General features: G+C 43.4%; 1 protein-coding gene across 4 annotated transcripts in view; it reads right to left on the bottom strand.

Annotated features, from left to right (window-relative positions):
• Positions 1-22,975, bottom strand: part of KIAA1217 (KIAA1217 ortholog) — a 288,923-nt gene that overhangs the window by 139,196 nt on the left and 126,752 nt on the right. For all 4 annotated transcript variants that reach the window (XM_087825511.1, XM_087825514.1, XM_016224710.2 and 1 more), the window contains exon 3: positions 1,943-2,141. In XM_087825511.1, coding sequence (XP_087681637.1) covers positions 1,943-2,141 — 199 coding nt within the window. The remainder of the gene's footprint in view (positions 1-1,942; positions 2,142-22,975) is intronic.

Below are 22,975 nucleotides of genomic sequence, written 5' to 3'. Positions count from 1 at the left end.
CTATCCAGGAGTTGTAAAAATTACAGATCTAAACCCCTCATAGAGCTGGAAGAATAAACATCTCAGATGCACTTTTTAATCAGCTGTGACTGCACTCGCAGGAACTTTCCAGTAAGGTGTGCTCAGAGTAAAATCAGCGTTCCGCAGAAAGGCAAGAGAAAACACCAGCCACCCTCAGCAATTCCTAGGGCAAGGCTGCCCTGTGCTCCTGCAGCCTCTCCACCCCAGGCTTGCTTCCCAAAGCCAGTATCTACCTGCACTGGCCTGCAAGACAAAGGGTCCATTATTCAACAGGTTCACTGTTCCCCAGGTATGGGGGAAGGCACAGAGGCATTTATTCTTATCTTCATTTTATTTTGAAAAGCACAGGCTAACTACAGAGAACTGAATTTCACTTATTTCCTGCTAAGCACAAAGGAGAAATTCCACTCCTTAGCTGGCTCCTGGTGCTCTTGCCTCAAGCGTGAGTGAGTTTAAGAGAGCACGAGGCTCCGTAATCCAGCCGGAAAGCCCCAGCCTGGTACCAGTGTGGGAACCCCTGTCAGCCTGACACTGCCCTGGGCCACTATGCTCCTTGGGTGTTTCAAACCCCTTCGTGTCCCTTGCCTTCATTTATAAATGAGGCAATAGGACCTGGAAGCCTAGACTAACTGCTTTTGCGATTTAATTAACTATGTGAGCCCCCAAAACATTTTAATAAAGCAGATTTTCTGTGTGTGTTTTTTTCTCATTTATGAAATGAGGAACCTGGATTATAAGCTAAAAAGAAATATACAAATGTAATGTTAAAAATTAATATGGACAATGCAAATAATAATAGCTTTTTGTGAGATTTTTTGGGGGACAGCTAGGACAATGTCTGACCCTGATCTGCTCTCTTCATCTGCAAGTGGGGGACAAATTCAGGATACTTCCTCACATCTTTCTTCTCTCTTCTTCTTCAAACAAAGCATTTGCTAGGTTTTACAAGGCAGAATTTAGCTGTTTTGTACATGGGGAAAACCACGAAGCTTTTTTCTAGTTGAGCCAATTCCTGTCCCCCCTTTCCCGACCCCATCTGTCTGCAAGCACAGGTACTGAGTGGAAAATTTGAAACGGCAGGTTAAGCATATGAAACACCAGCACAACTGGCTTATTTCTCATAACCTGAACATTTTGTTAAAGGATCAGAAAAAAATAGCAGAGCAAGATAGAAAGTGAATATCCAATAATAAAAAGCAAACTATAGGGAGGGAGGGAGGGAGGGAGGGAGGGAGGGAGGGAGGGAGGAAGGAAGGAAGGAAGGAAGGAAGGAAGGAAGGAAGGAAGGAAGGAAGGAAGGAAGGAAGGAAGGAAGGGAGGAACGAAACCTACTATTGTTCTTAAAAGCTCGTTGAAAGGAAAAGCTTCGCCAAATGCACGCCAAGCCCCTCCATCCTTTCCTGTGGTGGTGGGATGAATGGCCCTGAGTTTGCAGCTTTCACTCACAGTCATGGGAGTTTCGGCCACATTGCACCTCTTTTTCCTGGAGCCACTCACATCCTCTTTGGGACTGCGAGACAGCAGCGTGGGGCTGGTGCAAACCCACATCCCAGGACCCACACCCCAACTGTCTAGGCTTCTGAGACGGGAAAGGAGGTTCCTGAGAAACAAGGCTCATTCTGCAGTCTGTCCCCCACTATTCCCTATACCAAGAACACAGGCAAGTGCAGCTAGCGTTTTGGCTCGAGTAGCTAACCCCTGCAGGTCTGAATGTGCCCAGTCCCAACAACATCTTAGACTTGCTGCTTCCCCAGCAGGCAAATCTCCATGCTTGCTGTTCAATCAATCAAGGTTCTCAGGATTCGTGTTTTGACAAATCTAGATCAAATTAACGTCCCGTTACAGGAGTGTGCGTTCAGAAGTATAAAAATGGACACATGCACTAATAAAGGGACATCAGAAACTACTTTGTGAGGCTCACCCAGAGATCTTTCTTTTGTCTGGTTGGTTGACCTCACCACCGGGAGGCTCGCTCGAGTTCGGCTGCCTCTGGAAAACGGACTTGGAGCTTCTCCCTCAGACATGGCTTCCAAAGAGTCTCCAGAGGTCTCGGATAAATGCTCCACAGGGTCGCCCAAACTGGGAGGCTGAGGACTGTGAGACAGTTTGGGACTTCTTGTCTGCAAAAGGCATTTGAAAAAAAAGTGAGAAAATAAACTATTATTAATTACACTGAAAATATTTTCAATGCTATCAAGGTCTTCAATCTATAAAAACAACACAGCAAGAGGAAGAAGTGAGTCAGAAAGACTGGATAGAACTAGACGCCCAGTGGGTCAAAGTTCCAGTTGTAAAAGTTACCCAGGAAAACATACTGCCCCTGAGCATTTCATTAAGATTTGTATCACTGAACATCCACCTTACAAATTCCGTTTTGAACAAGGAGTTGAGGACAAGCGATCTTATAGGAAAGAATGACAGCACATTAATCCCTTTTGCCAGGCAAATTCTAACAGTTGTTACCATCACACAAGGGACTGTGCACATTTATATTCAGCACACGCCCTACAACGACGTTTTGGTCAATGCTGGACCGCATACGCTGTGGCGGGCCCGTAGGATTATACACAGCATGGGTGTGTGGTAGGCTACGCTATCCAGGTTTGTGTAAGTGCTCTCTGTGATACTCGCACAGGACAAAACCGCCTAGGGACGCATTTCTCAGAACAAATCCTTGTCACTAAGAGGCGCGTGACTATACGCCTAAACAGATGATGCATTTACCTCAGAGTACACTGAACACAACCAGTCCTTTAACGTCTTATATCGAGACCATTTCCAAAATCAATAACCTAAGATTGTGAGGGAGAGATTTACATCAGAGTTGAATTTTCCTTTAGAGGCACAAATCCTATAAATAAGCTTATGTCTAGCTTTGCTTATTACCTCACCAATCAGCAAAAAAGTATGTATAACAACTTACACACACAAAATGCATAATTGATTTTCTCTCTTAGTTCTCTATGCTGGAATGGTAGGAAGCTGAATGTGTAAAATGCTTACAAGCTATTAGTCAATAACATTCCTTGACTACGTATTACCTACCCGTTGAGCACTGTGGAAGATGCAGAAAAACAGAAATGTGGCCTGATGTCAGAGTTTCAAAACTAACCGGTGAAATGAGCAAAGGACAAGAAATATAAGCTATTGTATAATTAAGTGTAAACTGCAAACTGTGTGGAACATCCATTCATACTTTCAACAGACACCTATTGAGCACCCATCATGTTCCAGGTACTATACTAGGTCTGGGGACAGAATGATGCACAGAATGGACATGATTCCACCCTCATGGTGCTTACAGTCTAGTCAGATGACAGACGTTAAAACAAATTAAAGGTGCAACGAGTCTGCATAACCTAAACTGCTGGTGGTGGGGGGGTGGGGAATGCATGAGTGGAGGGTTGGAAAAGCATGTAAACTGTGATCTCAAGAAAGAGGGAAGGTGGGAGGAAGAGGAAAACCACAGGGGAGGGATGAAAAGCAGGAAAGCCATTCCAGGTGGAGGGAAAAGTGTGTACAAAACACCTGAGGCAGAAAGAAGTGGAGAGCACTGGAGGCTGGGTGTGGTTAGAGTCCGCAAGAGACGAGCACACACACAGCCCTGGCGTCAAGGTGAGGATTCTCACCTGGACTCTAAGGTACCAGAACATCATTTGGGTATTTTCGGCAGGGAAAGAGGGCAGGGGGCCAGGATAGATACTCTTTTTAGAAGATCGCTCTGCTGTTGTGCAGAGGTGGCAGATTATACATGTAGGAAGTCAGAGAAAGGGAGTCAGTGAAACGGGGGACGAGGCTGGTTTACCGTGGCTTCCCCCCCACCTGCCCCTGACTTGAATTACATGATCCCAGGCACCTCCTGGGAGGCAGACTGATCTGTGCTAATCAGGTGGGTGAGTTTTCACCTCCGAAGATGCCAAAGGTACTGAAGGGCTGGTGGTGGGATCTAGGCATTACACACACACACACACACATACACACACATACATACATACACTGTCAGTGTCCCTGGCAGCCAATTTGTTGGTTTGTTTGCATTCCTTAATTTCCTTTAAGTCTTCCTGAGGATGTCAATGCATTTTGAAATTAGGCACTTAGCTCTCAAGGCAGAACCAGCTTTTGGGTGTACAGCCTGTGCAGTCACACAGGGCCCGGTCCTCGAAAGGGGTCTGCGATTGGTTTCATGCTCTTCTCTAGCTGTCTTGAGGTTTGGAAGGATTTTTGCAACAAGGTACACTGATGATGACGTACCTGCAGCTGCCTCAAGGCTTCGGCTACAGAGCTCTTTCAGGGGTGCCCAGATGTGTCTGATAATCTAGGGGAACCCTTTGAGGGTCAATGATCAGATTCTTTCCTATCTTTCTTCCTAAAAGTACAAGGGCACTCCTCTTGGCAGGTGTGCTGTTGCATTATCTAAATCCCTCACCTTGCTGCACCTCTCAGGACCTTTCCATGGGGGAAACAGGAATAGGTCAGCACATGTCACCCGCTCCCCTTAAGTGTAGGATGCGGCCAGAGGAGGTGGCCAACTTGGGTGTTCCACAGCAAACTCAGCTCAGATTACATGCCCCTAACAGGGCCAGAAAGGACACCCATTAACAGTTAAATTGTGTCTTTGGGTTAATTTTTCTGTGCAAGCCTCCGAAGTGGTTTATTCCCAGATTTATTTCTTATAAAGTTTGCTTCTGCTATGGGGATTAAGATCTGGCTTTGGCACTCTTTAAAAGTATTATTTGACTAGAAAAACCAACCTTACATCACTGCACGGCTCACCAAAATTTGCATAAATTCATATGGTCTTCAATGAAGTATGCTGGGCAATGAACCTGGTTACTATGCTCAGCAGAATATTGAGTTCAGATGTCCTCAGCCCTGACTTTAAAAAAAAAAAAGACATGCAGTTTAGCAAAATAGCTAAGGAATGATATTACTTGAAGCAGCACGCCTTTGTTTACAACCTCTGCTTGGTCATCTTTGAAGCCAACGGCAAACATTGGCGAGTTGTCGCTTTCCATTGCAAAAGGCAATAATCCTTGAAGAACATCAGAATTAAGTTTCATTTCTTATTCAGGGTCATCATGGTGGTAGTATGTATAAAAATAAAGATGTAAGAGCTAAATTTTTATTTTTAACTTCCTGTACATAGTTACTCAGTTCCAAATATAAACTCCTTCTCTTGGTTTTATGTCATTCGCTTTCTCACTGCAAACTATCTTGCATATTGGCAATCTCCTCACATGGAATCCTCCCCTCTGATGCCAGCTCACTGCTGAGACATCACTTAGTACAGAGAAAAGACAATGAAAATTGCTGACACTAGTGTCAAATACCCTGTGATTTTTGAAAAGTCAAAAAGCATTTGGAACAGGGGCTCAATACTCAGCACAGAGCTAGGCTCCAGGGGTCAGAAGTGTTGCATATGGGTCTTGAGCTCATAATGCATTTAATGTATAGTTTGGGGCCAAGGACAATGTACACATAACAGCTGGACAAGAAGAGCTAAGAGGTGGGTCACTGAGTGCAGAAGGGGTTTGGGGGAGTAACTGCTGACGTTAAAGGGTGGATTGGGAGAGGAGGAAGAACATGGGTGAGGAAGTGCTAAGGGGCACCCTGAGCTAGGTCACCTGCTTGTGTTCTCACGTCTTCATGCACTCAAATGGAAAACAAGAGGAGAAGCTGGGGCAATTAAATTTTTCCCCACCATGCACACTCTGAGGAATGGGAGCCTGATGCCTTTCTCTGCTCTCAACTAAGCTAACCAATCAATATACATCATCCAACAGCAGGTGAGTACCAAGTTGTCTCTTTCCACAGGCAACCTCCTGGCAGCATTATGCCTCCTTCGACCCTCTTCAGTAATACTGAATACATGAAAAAGTTCCACTTTTACTGTTGACTTGACACTTAGCCATTTTTGAAAGGGTTCCTGCCCCCAAACAATGTTCCCCTTCTCTAAGGAATCCCTCCTTGCCCACATGAATAAGCCCTTGAAGCCCAATGTTTCACGCGTAGTCAATATATATTGCCGCTTCCTCAGACAGTTCTGCTTTGCACCTGTTGTTCTAATGTAATTGTTAGTACTAATCCTCTTTTGCTTTCAAACATACACTGGTTTGAGCAATAAAAGTGTATGGTCACCAGTCCCAGTTGCATCTCAGCTGACTGGACCAAGCAGTGGTCACCTGATCTTGCTTAGATCAATAATTTTCTCTCCCTTATAAATGCAGACCTTATAAATGCAGACCTGGAACAGAGCAGATATTAGTGTCTATCAAGAACTTCAAATGTGAAGTCATGTGAAGCTGTGGCTGAAATTGGCAGGGAATATGAAACAGAGAAAGGAGAGAAAGGATGAAGCAGATCTGTATACAAAAATGGAGCTGAGAGATGCCCATAGCCCCAGTGGAAAAGCCTGAAAGATAAAAGAAGAGCTGTGTGGGGCCCCCAGGTGTTGCAGTTCCTGAATCCAGTATGCTGTGAGGCCCTTCCAATTAAGTCCATTTGTTGTTCTTAAACTAGTTTTTTGGGTTTTTTTTACAAAACAATGTATATATTTTTAAATTTATTGTTGAGAATATTACAAATGTCCCCCATTTCCCCCCTTTGCTCCCCTCTACCGGACTCCTGCCCCACCCCAGGCCTTCACTGCACTATTGTCTGTGTCCATGGATTATGCATATAAGTTCTTTGGTTAATCTCTTCCCGCACCCCCATTTCCTCTGAGATCTGTCAGTCTGTTCCATGCTTCCATGCTTCTAGATATATTTTATTCATCAGTTTATTTTGTTCATTAGAGTCCACATATGAGTGAGATCATGTGATACTTGTCTTTCTCTGACTGGCTTATTTCACCTAGCATAATATTCTCTAGGTCCCTCCATGCTGTCTCAAAAGGTAAGAGATCCTTCTTCTTTACAGCTGCATAGTATTCCATGGTGAAATGTCCCACAGCTTTTTTATCCACTCATCTACTGATGGGCACTTGGGCTGTTTCCAGATCTTAGCTATTGTAAATTGCGCTGCTATGAACATAGGAGTGCATATATTCTTTCTGATTAGTGTTTCAGGATTTTAGGATATATTCCTAGAAGTGGGATCATTGGGTCAAATGGCAGTTCCATTTTTAAATTTTTGAGGCAATTCCAAACTGTTCTCCACAGTGGCTGCACCAGTCTGCGTTCCCACCAGCAGTGTACTAGGGTGCCCTTTTCTCCGCACCCTTGCCAGCACTTGTTGTTTGTTGATGGCAGCCATTCTGACAGGTGTGAGGTGGTACCTCATTGTCATTTTAATTTGCATCTCTCTGATGATTAGTGACATTGAGCATTTTTTTCATGTCTCTTGGTGATCTCTATGTACTCTTTGGAGAAGTATTCAGGTCCTTTGTCCATTTTTTAACTGGATCGTTTGTCTTCCTTTTGTTGAGTTGCATGAGTTCTTTATACATTTTTTGAAATTAGCCCCTTATCAGATGTGTCACTGGCAAATATGTTCTCCCAAGCAGTGAGTTACCTTTTCATTTTGTTGATGGTTTCTTTTGCTGTGCTGAAGCTTTTTGTTTGATGTAGTGCCATTTGTTTATTTGTTCCTTTGCTTCTCTTGCCCTAGGAGATGTATCAGAAAAAATTCTGCTACGAGAGATGTCTGAGATTTTGCTGCTTATGGTTTCTTCCGGGATTTTTATGGTTTCACATCTTACATTTAAGTCTTTTATCCATTTTGCGATTATTCTTGTGTATGGTATAAGTTGGCGGTGTAGTTTCATTTTTTCATGTACCTGTCCAATTTTCCCAACATCATTTATTGAAGAGACTGTCTTTACTCCATGGTATGCTCCTGCCTCCTGAAGATGACCCTGTGGCTTGCAAACAAGCCATCACTGACAGAGACCAATTCTAACAGCTTCCCTGTCCAGGCTGCCATGATGCTAACACATTTATAATATTAGTAGTAACCACAAAGAAAGCAAAACTGGAGCAATAATTCCCATTATATTGTATTTCAAGGATTAAACTTACTTTAAAAATATATGGGTGGGTACAAGATTTTTATTTTGCAGTTAGGGACACCCAAAAATGCTCTATTGAAAGTAACACTCTGCATGGTTTCATTACTACCATAATAAAAGAAAACTATTTTTACTCCAAAAAAGGGAGGACAGGACATTCACATAATTTCAGATTTGGCCTAATTGAAAAGTCCTTGTGTTGGGAGTTACCGTTCCCATTGTGGTTCAGGTGGAGACTTGTCTTGGTCGTGCGTCATCTACAGCGCAGCATATGGAGCGTCCACCCTGAGCTGCTGAGCGCAGAGCTGCCCCTGCGTGGGGGTCCTGTAAAGCAGCAGATGGCAGAAATGCTCTCCGAGTCACCAGAGCAGGCCTTAAGGGTAAGGCTGGGTTTTCCTCTGTGCTTCATGGGGACCCATGGCACCAACCAATCTTCTGCTTCCATTACAATCATCTAAAGTTGTCCCCAAATCATCAGGCAACCTTAAACCTATAAACCCAAATGAGAAGTCATTTGGGGTCATGCAGAAAAGTGTGGTCTGTGTAACCAGGCCGCCTGAACCCCACTCATCCCTTCTGTTCTCTTATACAAAGGCGACTTTCTATCACCAAGAGACGCTGGGTAGCAGGCTGCACGCAGATCTCCCCTCTGCTTCACCTGTAGCATGTGCAGACGCTCTAAGGATATTCTCTGCTTACTGAAGGGCTGAGGGAAGAGAGGAAGGAACGAACAAACGGAGTACGTGCTGCACTGTGCTAGTTGACTGACATGTGGTAATCTCATTTAACCCTCACTGCAACTTCATTGAGAAAACAGAGGTTAAGCCTGAAATTCTAGCAAGTGTAAGAACTGGGATCAAATCTGTAGAATTCCAGAGCTGACACTTAACCAGGTCATTTAACCAGGAGTCTGAAGATGCTGGCTCTAGTTCAGTTTCTACAAAAACTGAGCAACATATAACCTCACTAAGTTTCTACAAAAACTGAGCAACATATAACCTCATCTGTAAGTCAAGGTTGAATTAATTGGAATTTAGTCCTTTCATGGCTAAAATTTTCCAACTCGAAGATACATACCACACAAAGAAGAAGAAATCATGTCACCCAGAAAACTTTAGTTTGCTGAGATTTTCTTCCAACTGTTTACCCTACAGCTTTTGCACTATAGAAATATGCAAAGAGCTAGCGCTAGGATCTAGTTTCTGCATTTGCTTCAAGTGCATGCAACACAGTTGCACAGCATTCCTTTTTAAAGGACTGCCTTCCTTGCATTTCGTTCTTTTGTTAATCCTCATGCGAGGATATTTTTTCCATTGATTTTTTAGATAGAGTAGAAGGGGAGGTAAGAGAGAGAAACATCGATGCGAGAGGACACATCAATTTGTTGCCTCTTGGATGCCTCTGGTCAGGGGCTGGAGATCGAACCTGCAACCCAGGTACATGCCCTTGACCAGGAATCGAATCCACAACCTTTCAATGTGCAGGTTGACACTCTAACCATTGAGCAACACCAGGGCCTTCCAGCCTTTTTATCACCATGAACAAATATTTGCTGAGTTGTTCACCATGAGCGTTATGCTACGCTAGATCAAATTTATTCTTGCTCTTTGCAGTATTGAAGAAAGTTAGAGCTCGAAGCATTCATGGCGTTTCTTTCATTTCCATTTTCCAGATCTCTTAAACTTTAAATTGAAATACTGAGGTCCAGAAAATGAAACCTGCAAACAAAGCTTTATGTAATACGTTAACTGTGGGGACAGTGGGGTGTCTGGATAGCCTACTTCGCTTCAGATTACGTTGTATTTTGAGGAGAAAACTCAAAAATGCCTTCCCGAAGTTTCACTTCATCCTAATTAATGCCCAATTTGCCACAGAGTATTAGGAAATATAATGAAGCGTCCCACATGGAAATGTATTCAGGGATGACTCATCCTAACACTCATCAACTCACATGGTTAATTTAATTGTGACATTCAGACACCTTCGCCCCATTGCTTGCACTTCTGAAGCTTTCAGCTCAAACCTAGTCAAAATCCTGAGTTCAATTAAGAGAACTTTCTAGCTGTTAGGTACTCTCATGGAAGATTCAAGGAGCAGAATATTAGGAGTTAACAAACTATGGATCATCCCAGACTTCAGTTTTCTCCACCATCCCTGCTCCACAGTCCTCTAGTCTTAAGAGAATGAACAAATTGTCACGATGGCAGGTTTCAGCTGCTAAATTTGCTCACAGAGTCCTTTCTAGAACCACAGAGCAGTCATTTCCCCCCCTGCTTTGCCTCTCCTTGTTTTCGAAGTCTAAGGCCTCTGGTGGGTTTGGGTCTAGAGATGGGAAGAAAGATAAAGAGCTCCCATAAGCCATATCTGGCTTCCAACCTGCCTCCTGTCCCCTCCACCTTACACAAGCCAGCACAGGTAGGTGAATCAGCTGAGAGCCTCTCCCTTCAGGCCGGCCACCTGCCATTCTCAGGTGTGTCTTGGGACCCAGAGCCAGGTGCACTTCTGAAGCAATGGGCCCCAGTCTCCTCGTGGCTCTTTGGCTACTTCCTACAACTTCTATGGCGATGGCCAGAAAAACACAACCCGAGCCAGTATCTCCTCAGTGCCAGTCTCAAGCTGGTGGCCGACCTGAGGAATAGACTGAGGACGTCTGAGGTTCTAGAATATGACAGGGGTATGTGAGAGTGACAATACAAATGTAAGAGAGACCCGTACTTAGTTGTAGCACAATTATGAAACTTTGGGGTGGACCTGGCATTGGAGACTTAGAGAAGAAATAAGCTTTTGTTTTTAGTAGAAAACTTGGTGCAAGCAATATAGGGTCCTGCTAGTAGGATAAACACACACAATTGAGTGTTTGGGGTATATCTGGGCACTTCATGGAAGCAGTCTGTGGGAATGGGCCAGGTTGACTGGGAACTTGGAAGTCCTGGGCCTGACACTGAGAGCACACATCTGCACAAACCCCACCTCAAAGCCAACATCCAACTGGGCATACCTGAGTTTCTCACACATCTCTCCTATCTTAAATTTAGCTCTGACAATGCGTGATTTCCCTTCCCTAACTTGGACAAACGGGAAGCATTTTCTCCAAGATTTATTCTGATAAATTATTCTTGATAAACTCAGTTTAAACCTTGTTTCTACAAGGGTAATATTTCAACTCCTTCCTCCCTCCTTCCACTAAAAGAGTACCCAGACATTTTTCACGATTTTCACCTGTGAAAACAGAAAGATGTTTGGTCTGGAGTAAAATCAGACGATTCAGCAGTTGAGCAAAGTACAACTGTGTCTTTTGTTTCCACATCTCCTTCACCATGTCTGTCTATTACTTCATTATCAGATCAGAACGATGGAAAGGCAGTGATGCCAAGTAGTCACTGCCCATTGCCTTCCTGTCTAGAGCTGGCCACAGGCATCCATGCGGCAAGGCAGGCACTGCATGAGCCAAGCGGGACCCTCTGCCAACCCACTGCTGCCATGCAAAACCCCCTCCTACACTTGCCAAAGAACAAATGACAAGGACACCTTTGTGCAGAAAAGGATGCTTACTCATTATTTAAAGTAGTGCCACACTGCACAGATACTCTTTCATGTTGTATGTCAGATTAATCTTCGGAGATATTCTTAATTTAGTTTGTCCTTGTAGTTGTCAGCAACAAACAAAATTATAAAACATCTATGCTTCTCCCCAAGTTCCTGGGAAAACTGCCAAGTCTTTGTGTTCCAAGGTCCTCCCAGGGGGAAGGGCTGTTCAGTGTCTCTATGCTACAGGGCTACCCTGAAGACCCTCTCCTCAGACTGGGCTTAGAAAGTAAAGGCATTTGGAAGATGAACCTGGAGCTGCCCCCCAGAATGGGAAAGGAGGAAGGCTGCTAGTCGAGTAGGAAAGGGGTGGGGGATGAATGACCTTCCAGGGCCAGGAAGGGGATACTAGTTTTGATGGTGCTTCAACTTCTGGAGACCTGGATTCTACTTACGAGGAGTGACCCCAACTGGGAGGAAGGATGTGTGGCATGCTTAGAGTGAATGACACCGGGCACCCAAGCTTAGGATGCATTGCAGGGAGCCCCCCAAGCCCACTTGCCAAACAGACTGCATGGGAAGCCATGCGCTGTAAGTTCCAGGAGACTCAGAGGCCTTACCCGGTTTTATTGGGCTAGATGTGCTCCCTAAGATTTCTTCATGACCCAATGTGATATGAATAAATTTTTCAATAATTGCTGAAGACAAGCCAGTTTAATTATATTTGCAAAAATTAAGAAAAGTGATACTTTCCATACTAGAGTGTCAGGGAGAAAATCTGTACGTATTACATCTTCAACAGAATAAATAAATATAGAAATAACTTAGAAGACTGGTTAACAAATTACAATGTGTACAGACATACTATGGAATACTATGAAGTCACAATCAAGGTGCTTTTAAGGATGTTTTTAAATAACAAGAAATGGAACCACCAAATATTAGCACTGGTTTCTTTATATGACGGTGTTCTGGGAAATATACTTTTTTCTTTATTTCTCCAAAGTGAGAATATATTGCTTTGGTAAATCAGAGAATTACTGAGTAGGCATGATATTTTTAAAGAGTGGATCAGGGGAGCATGGAGAATCCAGAAGGATTCTTGTCTGTGGTGACCCGAAGGTACTCACGCCGGTCTTGTCTTGTTCTGTGTGGTGTGTGTAATTAGGTTCCAGTTAAAAGGACACCTCCATATAGATGGCCCCTGAAAAGAGGACACACATTTATGGGAAAAAGACCAACATAAAGACACATTTTCATTTCCATTCCATACAAAATTTTGTAGGAATCCAGAATTGTATGGACTTCTAATTTCCAAAAAGATACAGTTAAAAGAGAAGAGCCAAAAGCCATCAGATAAATTTTGGACATTCAGGTAATGTCACCTTTTAAAAAGACAGACCCTCGCCCAGCCGGGCGTGGCTCAGCGGTAGAGCGTCAACCTAGGATCCAGGCGATCGGGGTTCGACTCCCGATCAGGGCACATGCCCGGGTTGCGGGCTCAATCAATGGCTTTCTCATCATTGATGTTTCTATCTCTCTCCCTCTCCTTTCCTCTCTCTGAAATCAATAAAGATATATTAAAAAAAAAAAAAGACAGACCCCCACATCTGTAGTAGTGACACCATTGCAGCAAGGCTCTTAAAATTTCACTCCAGGTAAATTTGGGATTTTAACATTTTTCTATAATCCCCTGAATATTTTCAAATTTCCAACCCCTTCATAGTGTGTCGATGATATGATTCTCCTTATTTTCCTTCAAGAGGTTTGGCTGTGCTTGGAGAAGCAGCTAAAGCCCGCTGCCCTGCAGATGGGGCGCGGGCTCTTCACCAGGTCAGCAGGTGGGGGAGCTTCTTCCACTCTCAGGATTAGAGGTCAACCTGCTACCTGCCCACCTGGTGTCCTACCTGTAACATGACACAGACTTTCTTCTGAAACGGCACCATGAATTTGGCTGCTCTCTGACTTTCCTCTAAAGCCATAAGATAAAATCTATTTAAAGAAGATAAAGAAGGCCTAGCCCACCCTCATCTCTATTTAGCCTCCTTCCATCCAGTTAGAAAGTCACACCATCAGCAGATTCCAAACAGGAATCTCGTTAACTCGGCCCTCAGCCCTTTCAGACACACGTCCCTGCATTTATTATTTAATGCTGTGTTTTCCTCTTGAAGGAACAAAATAAAAGACCAGATGAAGAGTATGGCTATTTTCTTGTTGACCTACTATGTCAATACATCAATGTCCCTTTCATGAAGGCATGAAACCATGCAAACTATCCTTCTTTCAGAACATGAAACAGGAAAATAATTTTGCCTCATGAAGGCATAATAAGTACTACTTTGAACTATGAAAAGTGTATAAGATATATATAAAATATCACATATATTGGAAAGGCTGAAGCTAAATTTAACTTCAAGCCGATCACCGTTTGCTGTATTTACAATTTGCCTCCTCGGCCTCTTGGTGTTTAGTTTATCCACCCTCAGGTAGAGTCTCTTTATGGCCAGCTGCCTTGACTCAGTCTCTGTTTATTTTTGAAACAAGAAGGTGTGCTTTATAAACAAAGGACAGTTTCACAGGCTTTGGCCCCCACAGTGCTCATTGGAAGAAGCCTGAGCAAAGCAGCATATGCCTCTGCCATTCAGAGAGCTAGGAATGCACTTAAAAGGCTTCAGGATAAAAGGTGGCCTTGTGAGGATTGCTGTTATTACAGTGATGAAAGGAAAGCGACCTGCTTGCAGGCTTTGAAATTTCAAGGCAAATACAACCAACATAATACGTGGTGCAAAATATGCACCTTAGAGGGCCTCCTGACCAAAGCCATCATTAAGCTCATCCCTGCAGCCCAGGCTTCAGTTCTTTTGGGGGCCCCAGGGCCAGGGGTAGTGCCCTTAGAGCTTAACTGCCTTGCTGTGAAGCCAGAGTTTTTTCCTGATAGCAAAGGCCACCTCCCTCAGCCTGTCACGGGAGATCTGAAGATGTCTGCACTACCTCCACAGTGAGGCCACAGGAGCTGGTCAGAGTAGATACTTGGTGTCCGAGGTCACCAAGCTGAGGCTACGAAGTGCTTGTGGCCAGACCCTCTCCAGACATCTCGGGAGTAGAGTTTGCTGTTACTTTCTAACGCACTTTTCCAAACGCCCCCCCCCCCCCCCCAACTGCTCTCCCCAATTCACTGGAATGATTCTACAATGAAAAATCACCTGGTGAAAGCTCTGACTAGCTTTATCAGGTAAGGGTTCTTTTTTCCTCTAGTCCTGCTAGAGGAAAGAATATCATTGTTTGGAGAGATGGAAGGAAGACAAGATTTAAAATGAGAGGACTTGACTCTTGGTCACACTGTTCTTTGTTTTTCATATATCTTTATTGATTTCAGAGAGAGGAAGGGAGAGGGAGAGAGAGAGAGATAGAAACATCAATTATCAGAGAGAGTCACTGATCGGATCTCTCCTGCACACTCCCCACCAGAGATCGAATCCGCAACCCGGGCATGTGCCCTGACCAGGAATCGAACTGCAATCTCCTGGATCATAGATCGATGCTTAAGCGCTGAGCCACGCCAGCTGGGAGGTCACACTATGCTTACAAGATGCAGACTCCAATCCTGACATGCGCTGTCAGTGTAGACCCACGTAGAAGCTTAATTTTGAACTCAGTTCTAACTTTTACAAAAGAATCATAGTATTTACTTGAATAGCTGTGAGAGGTAACTAAAAAAATGTACAGGAATTTGTCAACTATAAATTGACATTTAGCTCCCCTAAGTAACACCACTCTGCAGGTGGTTCTAGATGGCTCTGCTCTCTACTTTATTCGAGCTGGGGGTCCCATGGTTTATAGGGTCCTATGTGAGAGGACAGGATACCAGCTAATCTCTCACTGTGTTCACCTTGCCTTTTTCTTGGTCTTGTGAAGTAGGTAAATGGTTACTTTCAACTTCAAAATAGAGAATTTGACATGGGAGAGGCTCTGAGAGTTACTCCTTTACCAGAGGGGAGGAAGAATTCCTTCAGTTTCCACTCTTAACTTTCTTCCCACTCCTCCAAGTATTAAGAACGACTTCACCCTTTCATTCTACTTATGTTATGGAATCACAAGAGTGATTTGATAAATGTTTATGTGAAAGTAAGTTAAAAATACTTTCTCAGTAAATATGAAATAAAAATACTAGGTGTTAGCAAAATAATAATACATGGTGCTAATTGTAGCTTGTGTGTAAATGCTTTAAAAAACCTTGAAAAAATTCTCCAATAACTTCTTTACTGCTAAATTTGCTGTCAAATTTATCGTCAAAAAATAAAGTCAGCACTGAGAATTTATTTGTTTTAAGCATAAGAAAACAATAATGAGGGGGACCCCAAGCTGTTTATTTCTTATGATGGGAAATCCCACATCGTGATGTCAAATGTCTGTTCTGACAGCAGAAAGGAAGAATGAATGGCAGTGTGTACAGTTGTAGAGAAGAGTGCACCATGGCTTCGTTTCCTCTTCTGCATTTCTACTTAGTGCGCAATGTGCGTTCAGGGCCATCATAAAGGTGCTTCTATTGTGCATGAATTATGGAAATGGAAAAACAATTAAGAATGGTGGGAAACGTAAAAGGTAACAGACCCATCAGAGCTGAGATGGTGTGGGGTATGACTATCTCTGTATTTCGGCTAGCCCAACTTTTACTTCTATGTCTATTTGTTTGAGTAGGGGCTTTCTAATTTGAGTTTGTTACCCTAAAAACCCCCACAGAGACACTGATTATTAAGAGAAGGAACATGGAAGCATGCAACAGACTGACGGATCTCAGAGGGAAGGGGAGGCGAAAAGAGATTAACCAAAGAATTTATATGCATACACGCATAATCCATGGACACAGACAATAGTGTGGGGAAGGCCTGGGAAGGCGGCAGGAGTGCGGTGGAGGGGGTTAATGGGGGGAAAAAGGGGGATATCTGTAATACTTTCAACAAAAAAGATAAATTTTTTTAAAAAGTCAATAATAAAAAGAAATATAAAAATAAAAGGGAAGGAAAAAAGGTCAGTGTGGTCACTGAAGACTGACTGAGTAGGAAGGGGTTCACCTTTGTACATAAGCCAGACTGCTGGAATTTTCCTAAGCACAGCGTGTTTCAGGCTTCACGGTACAGACCAAATGGTTCTGCCTTGTGTGTGCTCAGGAGACAATAAAGAAACAGCCCATGTCTGGGGGACAAAAAGCATGTGGGTGGCTCTGTGCAAAGTTGACACAGGTATCCAATACCAAACCAGGTACCCAGGTTTTGGAAACTCCCCCCACTGCATTCCAGTTTTAACATTCCAAATTCACCTAGGATGCAATAGAGAACATTGAGGACTTTGAGGAAATAAATAATATGTTGAAAAAATATGGGGCTGGAGTGCCTAGAGTCAAATCCAAATTCTGTTACTTACCAGAGCTTTGTGGCCTTGGGTAAATTACGTAACTTATCTGTGCCTCAGTTTCCTCCCTTGTAAAATGGGGATCACAGTATGTCTACCTCATGGAGTTGCTGTGAGAAGTTGATGCTTGTAAAGTACTTGGTACAGTGCCTGGCACATAGTAATTTCTATATAAATGTGTCTGTTCCTGTCATTTTTATTATTAAAATGTATGTCAGTAACATGAGCTGGACCTGAAATTGAATGTACGGGAGCTGAGCAAAGGAAGAGTCACAGAGCTCGAGACTGTTATCAGGATGCAGGTTTCTGCTTTACTTCCACGGCTGCGTTGCCTTGATAGCTGGCGACGATGGAGCCTCCTGTTAGAGAGCCCACTTTTCAGCTGACCATGCCCAGATCTCAGACCTGCTGTTGCATTACTGCTGGTTACACAACTCAACGTGTGGAAAATAAACCCACTATTTCGAAGCAAGCATGCAGTTAGTGCTCATTTCAATAATAACTCTCACAATTTTAAAAATGCACATTTCAGAATGCTGTAAGCTTTGAGAGGTTTAAGTCTGGGCTCGGGGCAGACCGGGCAAAGTGCACGCGCTCTGTTTAGTGGCCGACACTGATTAGAATGCCACACGCAGATGAGTAAAAAGGCAGGAGGTGAGGTGCAGCTCGATGCAGAAAAAAGAAAAGGTAGAGTACTAACTCGCTGAGATGATTCAATTTTCATCAAGTACCTTTGAATGTCAAGTTCTGCCTGAAGAGAGATCAGCATGCACTGCAAAGCCTGTGTATCAGGAGAAAGAGAAAAACATAGAAAAGAGAAAGGGTGAAAACATGAAAAGGAACAGGTTGACCAAATGGACCATCTATTTGTTCCTGATGAAAATGTAGCCCAGTTAACCCCTCTCCTCCCCTAAAGAAAGAAAGAATGGTGACAGTCCATCTTTAGGTTTTACAGAGAAATGGTGAAAGGCCTGACTGGCAGTGAGTTTTCCCTAAAATATCCTGCCACAAGCCCATCTCAGTTCACCTTGTCATTTAAGAACATGCCACATGATTGGCCTATTGTCCTGAGGTTGTCCCAAGGCTGCAGGGGAATTACCAGAGCCAGAGCCAGAATGAAATACCAGGCCTAACGCAGTCTGGTGGCGAGCCCCAGCCTGCCAGCTTAATTGGCACTGGTCACTGGGACACTGGCTACTGGGCTGCTCTACAAAGACTGACCTACGAGTGCAGCAGTCCGTGCTCGTCCTTTGCCACGCAGGATGATAAGACTTTTTCATGATTAGACCCAATGCAAATATTTACAGGAACAGGGATCAGCATTAGAATTCAGGGCATGTATTCTGACATCTGAACCTGGTTGGCCCTGGCATGTGCCAGCAGCTTACCACGTTTACTGCGCCAGTATTTAAATATTTCAATTCTCGCTGATCCACAGACTAATTTTTGAACTTTATTTTTTTAAAGATATCATGGAGGAAAAGTATTTTTGTGTTTGAAAAAATGAAAATTTCTATAATCCTCATGCAAGGATGACTGGCTCGTGCATCCAAAATCAGCGAATGAGAATTGAAAGCAGGGTCTCAAAGAGATATCTGTGCATCCATGTTCACAGCATTATTCACAATAGCTCAGCAGACGAGAGCATAAACAAAATATGGCATATACATACATAACGGAGGGCGATTCAGCCTTAAAAAAATCCTTGAAAAGGAATTCCTTAAAAAGGAATCCTGTCACGTTACAACATGGATAAACCCTGAGAATGAATGTTACATGAAGTGAAATAAGCAGTCAAAAAAAGACAACTACTGAATGAGCCCATTCATGACATGAGGTACCTAGAGTAGCCAACTCATAGTGACAGAAAGAAGAATGGTGGCTGCCAGGAGTGGGGAGCAGAGGGGAATGGGGAGTTGATGTTTACTGTGCATAGAGTTTCAGTTTAGCAAAATAAAGAGTTCTGGAGATTGGTTGCACAACAATGTAAGTGAACTGTGCGCACTTAAAAATTGTTAAGATGGTAAATATTATGTCAGGTATATAGGGTGTTCCAACAAAATTCATACGCATTTTGAATAATTATTAATTCTAATGGGTTAAATCTCAAAAGAAAGATCAATTGAGCTATCAGAAAAAAAGTGTGTATATATTTTGGGGGGATACCCTGTATTTTACCACAATTAATAAGAGGTAAAACGACAAGCCAATGAGGTGTCAGGGTTTGGCAGCTCACTTCATATATTACTGTATATGCACATAGATATACAGGCAGGCCTTGGAGATACTGCGGGTTTGGTTCCAGACCATCACGATAAAGCAAATATTGCAATAAAGCAACTCACACACATTTTTTTGTTTTTTTTAGTGCATATAAATGTTATGTTTATACAATGTGTGCAGTAATGTTATGTCTAAAAAACAGAATACCTTAATTAGAAAGTACTTTATTGGTAGAAATGCTAACATTGTAACGTAAATGCTAAAAGTCACAGGGCTGTCATAAACCTTGAATTTGCAAAAAAGACAGTATCTGCGAAGTGCAATAAAACAAAGCACACTAAAATGAGGCACACCTGTATCCATACGGATACCCAGCATATACAGAGCCTCTAAATACCATTTTAATTGAATTATATAATATCCATGGCCCTTTCCATGAATATATGCATGTACATATATAATATGTGTTATTTCTGAATAATTTTATATTATTTAGAACCTAATCTCACACGTATTAGGCACAACTAGCATGAGAAAAAGAACATCTGAATAAAAATGGCTATATCCAAAAGACAGAAAGCCCAAAGACAGGTCTCCAGACAAGAACTGTTCTAAAATGATCTACCCAGAATGTACTTAAAAAGTTAAAAAAAGGAAAATGACCCAAAGGAACTTTTAAGGGAAGAGGGGATTGACTCCATTAGAAGAATTATTAGCTAAACTGACCTCAGAAAAGCCCTTTTCAAGGTGAATATATTCTTAAGAGAAAGGTGAGGGTTGCTGTAGGGCCCTCTGGATCTCCTACCCCACAGTTTACAGGCTTCATCAACTATGAAAGAAATATCCTAGAATACACCACAAATAATAAAAGCCCGGTGTTGGGTACATGATAAATAAAAGTGCAAGATAAAAACAGGATGATAGATTTGAAGAGCCACTATGGACTAACAAGGGGAAAAAAACGGTTCTGAAAAAATCACAGGGTTTCCATCACAAGGAGATGGGGAATAAAATGGGCTGAGGGGAGAGAATCCAGGAGAGTTGCAGCCCAGCACAGAGATGCTGAGAATGGGGGTGAGTGGAAGGGGCCAACGCCCTGGTGACAAGAGGGCCAGAAACCCCAACCTCCTTCTGCCGGGGACTCTCAGCAGAGGAATCTGCAAGAACAGAATACCTGGACTAAGGGGGCAAGGAAAGTCACTGGAGCAGTTCAGGCCAGAATCATCCGAGATTCAAGAAAGTAGGGGTAAGAGAGAAACACAAATGGCAAAGGCTTCAAACTTTGGAGCAAACCCCAGCTCCACTGGTTGTGTCTTTTCTTACCTTTCACTGACTGAGGTCAAGGGAAAGAGAAGCAGGGGCAGTCTCCCAGCTTCAGAGCAGCAAGGACCCAGGGGTGCTGGCAAGAGGCTGGCAATCCTCAGAAGATGCAATGGAGAGAAAGCTCCAGAACCCGAGGCCACTGGAGTGTTAGCCTCTATAATGACAGATAAATTTTCTGGGGATTACAAAATTAAACTCACAGAAAAATCTTTCCACTTCTCAGCAGGCTTCATCTGCATGGAAATGTTTTGAGCCCTGTAGGTTTGAGCTCTAGAGTAAGAAAGCAGAGAAAGAAAACTGTAATTTTTCAGGCCACTCACATACTCCTGTTAAATCAAGTGTGTAGAACTTAGAAGCCTGATTTACGGGTTTGACTATAAAATAGAAAATTGTTCCTTAAAAAAAAAAAAAAGAATGGGTGGAAAAGGAGCTGAGCATCTTCAAGCCATTTCAGAGAATTATAATGATAACCAAGTACTTTATCAACATAACAAGGTTACATCAAGATTAAGGGAAAACACAAGACTCACCACCTCAAGGAAACGGCTGGAGTGTGAGAAATAATAATGCCATAAAAATTAAGCAGAAGGGCACTGATTATTTCAAAGACTCCTAATAAATCCAATGACTATCAGAAGAGGAAAATGGCAAAGAGAAACTGCAGATGCTGTGATTATACTGAAGGTTACTTGAGATTTTATATATATATATATATATATATATATATATATATATATATATATATCTTTTATTGATTACAGGGAGAGGAAGGGAAAGGGAGAGAGAGAGAGAAACACCAATGATGAGAGAGTCATTGATCGGCTGCCTCCTGCATGCCCCCGACTGGGGATCGAGCCCACAACCCGGGCATGTGCCCTAACCGGGAATCGAACCCTGATCGCTTAGATCCCAGGTTGACACTCAACCGCTGAGCCACGCCCAGCCAGGCATACTTGAGATTTTTTTGAAAGGCTAAGTTTCTTTCCTAAGAATAAAGACAATGATGATGAGCCTCAGAAGAGCTGATCAGAAACAGCAAATATGGGGCAAATGCTTATTGCACAGATGAGACAGAGAGAAGTAAAAATGAACAACAAACATACAGTATTTATAACAGTGAATGATGAGCGAGACTTATTTTCTTTCTTTTGCTACATTTATTTCTGAATTTTAAATAATAAAAATAATTATATAGGAATATAGAAGGAGAGCGTCAGTAAAGGTGGCAAAAGTGAGGTGTAGGTCTCGGGTGAGAAACGATGAGAGATCAACTTTAAGGAATGTTGGAGGTTGCTAAAATTTAAAAACTCACCCAAAGTTTTGGTTTTGTTCACAGATTGAAGGTTTTCAGATATCACCTGACTTCTAGTCAACTTTTGACTACTTGAGAGCAATTTAACCAGGTAGGAGACTAATTGTGGTTAAAGAAAACATTCATGAAAACTATTACAAGATCTAGTGAAATCATGTCAATATTTAGAAGCCCCCTAAAGTTTGTAAGTACACAATTACTGAATTGTCTAGCACTTCTTCTTCTAACATGAAGATCTAATTGACAGAGCCTTAACTTAGATTTTTATTCATGTTTCCAAATCTATTTCTTTTTTCTCCTTTATTACTGTTGTGAACCCTAAAAAAAAAAAAAAAAAAAGACACTAAGAAGGGACCTTGGGGGCTAACTGGGCTCAAAGTTTTTTTTACAAAAAAAAAAAGCAGAAGCCTGCCATTTCTGTACAGGGGACTCTCAGGCAAACTGCGCTTCACAGAGAAGCGTCTGTGCTAAGCTGCCCGCCTGCACTGAGCTGCCACCTGAGCCAGCCCCTAAGAAGAGGTTCCTGGGGAGGAACAAGATGGCGCGTAGGGGACAGCTGCACCTGCCGCCTCCCGCAACCACATCAAATTTACAACTAAAATACAGAAGCACCATCCCTCAGAGCCTTCTGAGATCCGGCTGAACAGAAGCCCCACAACCAGGGACCTGGAGAAGCACTGAGACCGGTAGGAGGGGCGCAGACGCGGGCGGATCGGAGCTGAATCACGGAGACGTGCCGCTGTTGAAACCCGGGAGGGAATCTCGGCAGCGGAGGTTTCCCGGAGGAGGGAGGGGTCCCAACCCCACTGCAGGCCCCCAGCCTAGGGCTCCAGGCCGGGAAGAGACGTCCCCACAACTCCAGGCCGTGAAACCAGCGGGGACTGTCCCTGAGGGTCGCGGAGGCTGGGGGAGCTCCAGCAGCTCCTCTCAAAGGGCCCGGCACGGACTCACTCGGACGCTCCCTCTGAGCCCAGCGCCGGGCAGCAGCCTGAAAGGACCCGGGACACTCGGGGAGGAACTAACCTGCCTGAAGTCGGGGCGAGAGGTGGAGGGGCGGCTTCCCCCCAGGCAGAAGAGCTGGCAGAAGCCGTTGCTCCTTTGGCGAGTCCTTCCCACACACGGCCGGCAGGCGCCATATTTGAATCGCCAGCACC

Source organism: Miniopterus natalensis, chromosome 1, assembly GCF_054644295.1.
Source record: "Miniopterus natalensis isolate mMinNat1 chromosome 1, mMinNat1.hap1, whole genome shotgun sequence".
Taxonomy (NCBI): Eukaryota; Metazoa; Chordata; class Mammalia; order Chiroptera; family Miniopteridae; genus Miniopterus; species Miniopterus natalensis.
Note: the sequence above shows the minus strand (reverse complement) of the source record. Positions and strands in the feature narration are given on the sequence as shown.